This window comes from Dendronephthya gigantea, unplaced genomic scaffold (assembly GCF_004324835.1).
Source record: "Dendronephthya gigantea isolate DGI-Jeju-01 unplaced genomic scaffold, DenGig_1.0 000192F, whole genome shotgun sequence".
Lineage (NCBI taxonomy): Eukaryota > Metazoa > Cnidaria > Anthozoa > Malacalcyonacea > Nephtheidae > Dendronephthya > Dendronephthya gigantea.
The window spans coordinates 335,954-347,932 of NW_021163202.1; the positions used below are offsets into that span (position 1 = coordinate 335,954).

Sequence of the window (11,979 nt, forward strand, 5' to 3'; positions counted from 1 at the left end):
CGTTGAGGAAAGTTCGCAGGGCTAGTAGGTCGTTTGTTATTGGCAGGAGTTGTGGCTTGATTGTGTTTTTTAAATGACAAATTATCCAGGGCTTGAGATGTTACTTTGGCGCTCCATTCTCCCTCGTACAGCTCTAGGAACAGATCGACGTCGTTTTTTGCTTCCATGTCTTTTCTTCGCAATGCCTGGCCTTTTACTACATACGCCGCTTTTTTTAAGGCATATCCGCATTTGGCAGCTGTCGACGGGGATTTGAAACGATCCGCACTGGTGTTCGGTGCTCCTGTGTATCCACCAAGATATCTTGCGCTGGCAAGATGGTTATCAAATTGTGCTGGCGTCAAACTCTTCTCAAGCGATAAAGTTGGAACACAACATAACTCTCTAACCTTTATGAGCAATCGGGCAAGAATACGCATTTGTTGTGAAACTTCCACAGCTTTTTCATTGCCGCGTTTCTCTATTAGTGTGGAGCCCACCCTTAGGATTGTTTCATCAGTTCTGACTACAGCGCTGACATCATCCATCGCCATTATTGCCAAGACGTTATCTGATAGTTGTTGACTAGCACCGGATGGAAATTTATTTGCTGCCAACAACAATCTTCCCGCATGCTGCAGCTTCTTGGATTTCATGGTGTGGTTTATTTCTTGAGCGAAAGGACATTTTGGGCAGTGTCGGTATAGATCCTTTTTCTGGAAGAAACCATGACAAAACTGACAGGGCAAGTAATTGGAGGGGTCTTTATCTTCGTTTTCTCCTGGTCTCCGCATTACCTTTAGTTCACCTTCATGAACCTCCAACACTTTCAAGTTGTGGTTAAAATTACCAAGGCGACACAATTTGTCTAGTACCAACTGGCGCGTTCTGTCGTTTTTTTCGAGAGCTACAATTTCTGCCACTTCTTTTTCATTTTTATGGACTTGGAAGAGATGTCGACCAAGCTTGCCAAATTCCTTCTCACAAAAGTAGCAGGCATTTTTTTTGTCGTATACTCTTCTTCCATCTTTTTCACTGCTTGACATTATATACACTACATGCAGATAAAAAGAAAGATTGATCAACAAAGAATTTCTTAAAATTTCTTGACTACGGCGCTGACATGACAAGACGTTATCTGACTGGTTGGAAAATTGTAAGGACTTGGACTATGTCTATATAGAGAGGATTGCAAGCATCAATTGACATGCACTATAAAATTAATTTACCTCCAGATTTCTTGATTGCTTCACTAGCGCTGCTGTCAGTTCTTATTAGGGACTTGTCTGTTCCATCTAAGAGATTTGAAAAATATTTTCCGGTAAGGTTAGAACTCATTTTTGAATCACGGATACTCCGTATAGGAGTATCAGGGAGGCATTTCTCGCATTCTTTAGTACCATTTACTCGGCCAACCTGCATTGCGCGCTTAGTATTAACAACTTGTTTATCTGGTTAGTCTACTAGCCACCAATTAATCGGCTATTCGTGCATCCGTGAGTCGTTTCATTGAGACGTTTGATTTGTAATAATCTTATAGATTTAGCTAGTTTAAGACATCGTACATTTACTGTCTTAAACAGTTTCTTCAGAATTGCAAGAGATAAATAAGCAATATCCCGATACGACTTATAGCTATGTGGTATTTTTCCCTTGAATATTTCTTAGCGTTTATAGTTTTTATTCCTACAATTTTTATATATAAACTAGCATGTGTACCTTTAAATGCATACTCATCGTCATCTTCAGACTCAGAATCTTTGTCTAAAAAGAAAATATTAAACTTAGGCTTATTAACCGACTACGACGTCTGTGCGAAAAGTATTTTGCCCGATATTTTGCGATACACATGACCTGATGCATACCTTCTTCATCTGTGCTAGGTACATACTCGTCACTGGAACTTTGGCTCTCTTCCTATATAAAATATATTTAGTACTTTTTATGTTGTAATTATAAGTTGCATGCACTCGCTTTCCATTTTTGTACCATATTCTTTTTCTCGTGCATATTTCTAAAATATGAGCTCAAAATAGAAAGGCAAAATGCCCAAAACGCGTTAAAATACCTCAATTTTAGAATTAGGACCTGGGCCAGTTTCGTTTGGATGAAGTAAATTATCTGCAAAATAGAGAGAATAATGCATAATTATATAAACCGACTTCACGTAAGGAACAAATTCGGGCAGGGAATACTAGCACTAATTTATTAAAACAAATTAAATTGACAAGGAATAGCTAGGTTAACCTTACAAATAGTTGTATAATGCGATATTCAGCATTGAGTGCAAAATTCTCAAAAATTCTATTTTTGTTGTTAATTTCATTTTTTTTAATTAACTATTATTATGCTACTCAAGTCAGAATGTTCTTTGCGCGTGTCCTATTTATGATATGGTAAGCGATCGGAGTGAATGTCCTGTGATATTAAATATGCAGCACTTGTCTCTTGTTGTTCTTTGTTCTGTCTTTAAACCAAGGATTTTTTGTCAAAAGGTATATAATTGATATATAAGTGCTAGAGCGAATATAAATTGGATAAACCTAAAGGAATTTTACCGAATGGAATTTTTTCAATTAACTCACGTTCACTCACCCGTATTCTGGCATTTGAAACACCTTACTTCTTGCCCATAGCCTTCTGGCCCTATTCCAACACCGCAAAATACATGGACAGCACGATGACATGATGCGCACATATGTGCCCCCGATACCTCCCCAAAGCAAACATGGCACTGATCATCTGTTATATCTAAAGTTTGAAATTACATGTATACTACGAAGTGCAAAAAATGTCAGATTGTTTATCTTTTTTAGTCAAGTTACAACGTTTACTTACTGGTAATCTGCATGGAATGATCATCGATCTCCATGGAAACTATAGTAGATTCATTATGGTGTTCTACATGTACGTAAACATTTATATTATATATTTATATATTGAATTATATGAATTATGTACATTACCTTGTACCAGCTAATCACATGCACTGATGTACCGCGTAAGAATAATTGCTTACACTATTGAATGTATATACTCCGAATATATTCAATTCCCGTGGTGTAACGTTGATGCAATAATCTTTGCTAAAGAGGAATATATAACTATAATTTATATTCTTGTATATAACTTACTCTGCTGGATTTGCCCATCAATTTCCATGGAAAATTCTGCACCGGTAGCAGAGTTGTCTTTTTCTTGTTCTATATTATAGTATATAAGCATAAACTTTTTAATGTATGATACATATTCCTAAAGGAAAACATTTTATAAATAACAATATAACGTTATCTTAGGAATTAAACCGTTACCATAAGCTTTCGATCAAACAATACGTGTAACGTAATTTTTTAATGCCATATTGTGAATTGGCAGCATGCAGATATATAAGTTATAGTTGATGTGCCGTTATATTTCATATGTATCTGGTATAGAAATGCATATAATCACATTTGCATGGGATTTCAATCAGATTACACAACATATGCAATTCTAATTAGATTTCGAGTATCTATCTATATATCTATCTGCGGCCAACGTTTTTGCAAACGGGTGTATATATATATATATATATAATATATATATAATATAATATATATATATATATATATATATCTTGACTGGTTTAAAACTTGTTGAGACCTACCAATGACACTTTCCTTTAATTTCTCTTGTTTATCAATCACTGACAGTGCTTTATAATTGTGCAAAAAAGTAATGGCAGTGTCATTATAAGTTTATTTTTTACTTATATAGATTTATATAGATGGTATACGAGACAAATATCAAGGGAAGATAGGGTGGCTACTTTTTGCGGATTCGTGAACAATGATATTGTCATTATTGTGCACAAGACACAAATATATGGCTGCGTTTATTTTTTCGCGTTTTCCTGTGAATATAGCTATTTAGCTATGCATGACTGCCACTCATTTCTGGCTTCAGCTAAGGTGGCTACAAATTCCCCTTAAAAACAAATGTTTATAGAATGCATTAAATGTACACTTTTTACTTACATGTAATCTGAGCGTAGTCATCTATTTCGTTGGAAACTGTCGCATCGTCATTTTCTTGTTCTACATATATGAAGGTAAATTTCAATGAAAATTTCAATACACAACTACTAAGGCTAACCAGAGGTCACACTATATAGACGGGAGTTATAATCAAAAGGTAACGGGTGCTATAATTTACGTTAATTTTTGTGGACATACATGATGGACCTTTCATAATTAAAATCGGTTTGTTTTGTTAAAAACTTTAAGCCTCTTCAAGTTGGTCATTCGAGGTAAAGCAGACATACTAATGTGAATGCACGAATATTTGGATCATTTTCTCGTTAAGCTGTGCATGCAGTATACATGCAGCTATACTTTGTTTTTAAATATTAAACTGATTTCTTTTCATTAGTTTATTTTGCCTCGTCAATTAAGTAGCCGTAGCTGTTCAGAGTTAAGAGAACGTTACATTTATATCATTTTTCTGGAAGAAATATTTTCACATCCAGTTTATATTCAGGGCATGGCCGACGGATTTCTTTTGTAAGTGTTACAAAAGAAATCCATCGGACAGAAATAGATATCTGAATAAACAGCCTCGCCCTCCGATTCTCGTTCTAGCTACGCCCCTCTTTACATCTATATACAGTGGCGTAGCCAGCCTGACGATTTAGTCATGCTACGCAAATTTTATATTATTATCATTATTCATTTCCTTAGAAATTCATTGTTTTCACAGTCAATGAACACCAAAATATTAGCATAGCATGACTAAATTGTCGGGCTCGCTACGCCACGGCATATATACCTGTCCGAGAATGTATATTATAACGTACATTAAATTTACAACACTTACTGGCAACCAGGACATGATTGTCTGTTTCCAAGGCGACAGACTCGTCATGGGTGTAGGCTTCGTTACATAGTTATAAAAATATTTCAAATGAGCACCCAACAATTAACAACAACTAAATGTCACCTCTGTATGAAATCTCTATGGCTAACAGCAATGGCTTGCTTTTTTATCAACTTATCTGATATTGCTTAGTTTTACTGCATGCATGAAAGTAGCTGCTGCCCTTGTTTTATTTTTTTATATATTCCTCAGATACAGGTTAAGAAAAGTTTCAATTGTGAAATTACATGAGCAATCACATACGTGTAATGACATAATCCTCCAAATGCCTTTGTGGAAACACAGGCGTGACACACGAAATATTACTCTGGTTGTTCGCTTGGCCTGCAAACGTAGAAAAATTTTATTAATGCTACTTTAACTGCATCTAGGCGTAAATGTCGTGCATTAAACTAACAACTACTTACTAGTAACTTGAGCATGATCATCAATAACCATGGATCCGAGGGGAGTGTCCTCATTTTGTTGGTCTACAAATCAGCGTATTTTCAATAAGCTTTTACAGAAACTAAAAGTCTTGTACCAGGCAATGTTCGTTATAGCAGGCACGCCGCAACATCGATAATTGGGGAGGCATATATTCATATATATTCGAGTTCTGCATTATTGCTTTCTTTTGAAATCGATTGTTTTTACGGTCTGTGAACTTGAATATATGAATATATATGCCCCCCCCCCAATTATCGTCTTTTATCGATCTTCCGGCGTCCTCTGCGTTATAGTTTATACTCACTGAATGCTACTTAAAAACAGTTCATTGCATTGTTTTATTATCGAAATATGAATATTATAATAATGATATTTTGCAATATTGAGTTTGACTATAATCTTCTATTAGATAACGTTACTACAAGATTTTACAGTACCCCGATATGAAAATAACGCCCTAAGGCACAAGGAGAAACCATGGGTGCTCTATGTGAACTGGGACTATAACTTGGTGGTCACCTTTGAAGCCAATTAGGAACCATGGTGCCATGAAGTCTATTTTTATTTTTTGCCTTCACGGCTGGCGATCGGTGCATGACGTAGCCAGAACATTAGTTGGGGGGGGGGCATATTCATATATTCACGATACGCAGGATTAATTTCTTTTCAAATCAATCGTCTTTACAGTCTTCTAACATGAATATATATATGAATATATGCCCCCAATTAATGATGCTGGCTACGCCACTGCTGGCAATCGCACCGAAAAAGAATAGAAAGGGACTCTGGTGCTCAATTCGGCTTCAAATTGGCTTCAAAGATGCATGTTTGCTAAGTAAATATAAACTCTATCTTTTCAGTTATTCTAACCAACCTTTGGCACTTTCATTTGCCTTCTCTGCGATCGTTAGCCCTGTGAATTTTTCTCGTTTGTGTTTTAATCGGTCTGTAGGGTATAATGGTTAATTAGAATTATAATAATTTGAATCCAGTGGTCAATTTTTAAAAAAGTATAAGTTTTCTTCAGACCGTATAAAATGGTTTGTCAAGTTTGCTAAGTTTGTCACTCATTTCGGTTGAGCTATAAAAGACATGCAAGTTTAATTTATGTCATTTATATACCCTTTTGAATTCGCCATGGAAGGTCCTTCACACCGTAATCGTAGCGTAACTCTTCGTTTTTACATAGATCCCTCTTAGCATAAATTGCCAAGTGAGGTTGACTATTAATGATGAGTCTTTTCATCAGACAATTCGCCACTCTTGCCTCGGCATCATTAACCAGTCTTCCAAGTCCGTCTGAATGAGTTGCATCGACACTGTAATATAATTTTAGTTAATATACATAAGAGTCCATAGTTGGAATTTTGTGTGTATATAAAACTCGTTTATAGTAACACGCATTTCAACCCGCAATTGTACCAACTGCTGCTAAGGCGTATCAATGCATCAGAATTCATAAAGATATCATGCAGTGAAACAAAAACTAAACAATTGTATAAGTTCATTGAAGATTGATTAATTTTCAACTTGGACATCTATAGTTCAAAGTACTATAATTGTGCTTGTGCATCTGAGGCATTTACCGTGCATAAGAACAATGGAAGTTTTTTGGAAGAAAATAATTATTATCCTGCCGAAATGATTGCACTAGTTGAAAGACTGGATTTTCAAATAAAATGACCTTATTTCGACCTTTCAGGAGAATTTGTTTATAGAAGCGACATTCTTCGGCTCCAGGCCGCGTAGGTGTAGCACTTTCAAAAAGAAACACCTAAGCCTGAATTTAAAACAGTCACAGCAAACATGACGATCGAGCCAATGTAGTAATTTAGGTTCAACGAAAGAGCACGTACAATACTCATTGTTTAAAAATATATTTCAAGCAAATTATTCAAACACTTATTAAGGGCTGCCTTCCACTGTCTCGTTTTTTTACGCGCAGAAAAATTTAAATGCTTCCAAATTTTGATTATATTTAACACATGGATCAACAATTGCATACTAAAATATACGGAAAACTAGGTTCTTTCGATATATTCATCTGGCTTTATGACATATATAAGGATTTAGACTTTTACGTGCGTGTACGTGCGTATGAAAATCGCGTAAGTGAAAAGCAGTCCTAAATGTTGAAGCAGTGCTTGGATGGACGTTATTAGCCTGAACATACCACAATGAGGCATTTCCTTGTTGGAAAAAGAAAAGAAAGCTTCCAAGGTCGTCAGGGTAATTCTTCTCTCTAATGTAACCTTCCTCTTGAGAAATTAATTCCCCTTTGTATTCTAGAAGGAAATCCCCTTTGGAGAATGTTTTTGTGGTAAAAACTCCTCGACCTGAAAAATGGAATAATAAAATGGAAAAATAGAATGACTTGATAATTATATGTATAAAGTTTATGATATAAGCGTAGCTGGCAATTGCTATATGGGCCGGTCTGCCGGTCAAGAAAATTAAATTATACTGATTTAGTACCGATATCATCATCGATGTATCTTTCCTCGAGGTGTTCTTCGTCTTTAGGTAGGGAGAATTGTCCTTTTCTCTATAAGATATAAAATGCCCTCTTAATATTAGGCTGCAGTAATCGCAAATGCGGCGCGCTCATTTTGGGGTGGTGCTCAATCTGGGGCGGTATAGGATATTAAACGGTTGCAAGAAAATATGGGTTGTGTGTTCGAGTAGTAAAAACGAGTGAGCGCATGGAATGAGTGAGATTTTTTTTTGACAAGAGAACATATGAAAAATCCATATCTTCCAGCGAATGTTCCGTTTATTATGGACAAAAATGAGAAGAAACTCAATAAATTATTAATAATAAAACAAAACAAAGCTGTAAAACAAAAAACACCCATTACATATTTTTTTTTATTTTTCACTGGTGAAATATGGAAAATATGAGTGTTATACGGTAGAACACCCATGCATGTCCATATAATATAAATACTTTTATTTTAAACGCTACCTTGTTTCTGCGTGTTGATCGCATTCCTTGGTCGTCTGACATGGTTGGTCGTTTGGCAAGTTCTTCACAAAAACACCAAAGGCAAATGGAGTTTTAAATTAGAAAATTTTGGGAAATGGAGTTTCTAAATTAGAAAACGTCAACTTAGCGATTCTAAGTTATAGAAATAACATGCTACCAAAGTTAACAGAAATGTTTACTAGGACAAATTCGATACTTCATTTAACATTACCTAATCAATTAAAAATAAATGGAAAATTTGCCTACGGGGAGTTGTGGCTTGGAATGACCTTCCGCTGCAGTTTAATCATCGAAAATTGTTCGTATATATATATATATATATATATATATATATATATATATATATATATATATATATATATATATATATATAATTATATATGTATGCATGATCTCTAACTTCCAAATTAGCTAAGTAGCGAATATAGACTATATATATGAATATTGCAGTTCAATTTCCATTAATACTTTTTTATATAGTTTATGAGATAAAATATAGTACATTTTTCAACTGAAAAATAAAGTCAATTAAATGAAAAGTAAATAACGCCTTAATCAGCTCCCACATGCGCTTGACCTATAGATAATTTGCGACGAATGAATATACCGCGGTGACAACTGCTTCGGTGATTATAGCACTGTATTTTATTCATTTTGCAAATGCACGATAAAAACAAACCTTTAACGAAATACTTTGAGTAAATAAATATTTGAAACTGAACGAATAAATGTTCGTTTTTTGCTTGAAACACACATGAAAAATGGAAATATAGAATGTTCTATAGTTGAAAGCTTCGAATTCGAATATCCAATATATAATATAAAACTTCTAATAGACAAATTCGTTGGAGCATTTATTATATATGTTTATATGCAAGTGTTTATATGAAAGGTTTTACACTCACCGCCTCGGTTGGTAGGTGGGGGACATCCTGTTTACCAAAGAGGATAACCCTATAGTGCATGGTAGGGACAACGTTTATCCATGTAAACACCTTGTCTCGGCCTCCGGGACTAACTTTTCCTACCGGTGCCTGCGCAAAAACTAGGGGATAGTAAACGCTTGGTAAAGTTGTCCCTATACCCTTGATCATGTACAGCCCTTAGTGCTACGAAATGGAGGGGTTGTTTCCAATTAATAGAAAACATATTTTTCATTTTTTTTTACTTTTGGAAACTTATGACGGATTTGCTAATTAAAACAATTTTTATGGCTTTGCCGTTTTGGTTTTTGTATCTGCGTAGCAGATATATTGCTATCGTCTTGTTCACTGTTCACTGTTCACTGTTCACTGTTCACTTCTATCCAATAAACGGCTAGTATTATGAAAGATTACGTCAGGAATGCTACGATGCCCGTTCGCAGGCTGAACAGTAAACACATGGAAACGGGCAGAAAGCAGTGATTTCAGTGATTGTATTCGATTCTATAATCTATAGCTCAGTCCTGATTTTTATCTGTCGTTTTGGCACTTTTTGCTTGGAAGTTGAAAAGGCTTTTGATTTTGTAGCAACTAGGAACGACCGTATATCCTGACATAGTAAGTATTTTAATCATGAATTCTAATATTTTAACCAGTGCGAATGACGGTACTTCTAGTATATTTTGTGAGTTGCATGGATCGATAATTTATACTTTACGAAAGAATCTACGTCTTAGGGCTAAACCATTTCAGAGGACTTATGAACCTCTTCGGAGGGCGAAACAACCTCTTCGGAGGGCAAAACAACCTCTTCGGAGGGCAAATCAATCTCTTTGGAGAACAATTGAACAATCTCTTCGGAGATCAATGCAATTAGAATCTCAGAAACGTAAGCTTTTACATTCAAGACCTGTCCACAGTAGTTGTATTAAATGTATAAATTCAGATCGCTGTGTGTGTAAATGTAATTATCGATTTTCTGTGAGATCTTGTGCAAGAAAATTAAGTCAACCAAATATGAAACGATTTAGAAGAGATCGCGAGCCTTCTAGATTACCTTTGAAGCGAATAATATTAGCTATGAGAAAGAGGAAAAATAGACCACTTCTAAAGCGTTACTTGCTAATGTCTGCACCCAAGTCTTCTACTTTAAACAAACTAGTGGGCAATTTCAAGGAATATTGTTTTCAATTTATGCATACGCAACATACATTTCTTCAGTCATTTGCATATATTAGACCATCCGTTAATTTAGTTCAGAGAAAGCATAAAATTAGAAAACATTCTTTATGCAATCAATCAATAAACAAAAATAGCAGTTTTCTCTGTCAGTATAACATATGTGAAAATAAACTGTTGTTGTCAGGAGATATTGAATTAAATCCTGGTCCTGTTAAAAATACCAACATTGTTCTGCCATCAAATATAGTGTTAGCACAAAGGCTAAGACGCTATCAGTTAATACCATGTGATGTTGGTGGGGGTGGCGACTGTTTCTTTCGAGCGGTGTCTCATCAGTTATATGGTGACCCTGAGCGCCATTTAGAAGTTAGAGCAGTCGGTATTGCATATTTGCGAGACAATCCTCAGAGATTCATTGAAAGTAATACTGAAAACTCCTTGTTAGATTATCTCAATACTATGTTTTTTTAAACAGAATAGCTATATATAGCTACCTATAAATTTGCCAAATGATGATAAATTGTTTGGGCCAAATGATCATAAAATGATCATAAAATGATCATAAAATGATCATAAAATGATCATAAATCATTTGGAAAAATGTAGTTTTTCCTTCAATAATGCTGGTGGTATAACTAAAACCCTGTCTTTCGATTTTTTACGTGATGAGCAACATGCAGTCCGCCCGTGCAAATTCTACTAGGACTTGACTACATACATGGAAACCTTATAGTCCGAGTACGCCAAAAATAGCACGAGTGCTGGGTAACACTGTTGCGACATAATCAAGATGAGACGTTTGTCATGTGTCAAGTCGTGTATTTATTTGACGACCTCTAGGTATAGCATTTCATTTTGAACTTAGGTTTGGTTGTGAGCGCTATAGAAGTGCGTGGCTGCGTGCCTTGCATGGAAATGTTGTACGTAGATATTACAGTGTTATGCTGTGGCTTTATTTATTCATTTGGCTATAGTTGTCTATATTGCTTGATGAATTGTTGGCTTGTAAGGCGTCAGTGAAGTGCCAGTTTGAATGTCATGGGAAGAATATTAAAGTCTCGCTATTCACAGCCGAATGTTTTATGCAATGTTTTCCAGCACGGAATTTGGTTTCATTGAAAGGCTCAACAGTGGCCGGTAAGTAAGATCATGCAGTCTTTTGTAGGCCGAAATTAGCGTGATAATTGTGGAGGGGATGCGTATTCATACATTCTCTTGTGCCCAACGGATTTCTTAATCTGTCGGACAGTCGGACAGATTGGTAGAATGAAAATATATGCTTCCCCCTTAATTTTCGAATCTAATTTCGGTCCTGCTTTTGTCAATATAAAGTAGCCACGTTTGAGATCTACATAATTTGTTTCGAACATTTTGTAAATTTGAAAGCTTAGTTTGTATCTATAATCTATTATCGCATGCAGTCCTCTATAGAAAGTTCATACCTCGCACGATTGTCTATGCATGCATGCAGTAGAGATAAAGTTTCATATGGGGTGTTGAAAATTGATAAAGTGGATTAACTCATAAGAATGTGAATATAATAGTATCACAAGAGCAACAGCATAA

General features: G+C 35.4%; 2 protein-coding genes across 2 annotated transcripts; one reads left to right on the forward strand and one right to left on the reverse strand.

Annotated features, from left to right (window-relative positions):
- Positions 1 to 3,090: 3,090 nt before the first annotated feature.
- LOC114538972 lies at positions 3,091 to 8,362 on the reverse strand. Its single transcript, XM_028559813.1, has 11 exons — positions 8,288 to 8,362; positions 7,798 to 7,867; positions 7,496 to 7,658; positions 6,445 to 6,641; positions 6,197 to 6,268; positions 5,301 to 5,363; positions 5,137 to 5,217; positions 4,834 to 4,890; positions 3,996 to 4,055; positions 3,626 to 3,673; positions 3,091 to 3,182 (listed from the first exon to the last, which is right to left on the reverse strand). The coding sequence occupies exons 1-11, from the start codon at positions 8,327 to 8,329 to the stop codon at positions 3,091 to 3,093; spliced, it is 945 nt and encodes a 314-aa protein (XP_028415614.1). The 5' UTR covers positions 8,330 to 8,362.
- A 1,494-nt stretch (positions 8,363 to 9,856) lies between these two features.
- Positions 9,857 to 11,962, forward strand: LOC114538965. Its single transcript, XM_028559806.1, has 2 exons — positions 9,857 to 11,253; positions 11,388 to 11,962. The coding sequence occupies exon 1, from the start codon at positions 9,865 to 9,867 to the stop codon at positions 10,882 to 10,884; it is 1,020 nt and encodes a 339-aa protein (XP_028415607.1). The 5' UTR covers positions 9,857 to 9,864; the 3' UTR covers positions 10,885 to 11,253; positions 11,388 to 11,962.
- Positions 11,963 to 11,979: the final 17 nt, after the last annotated feature.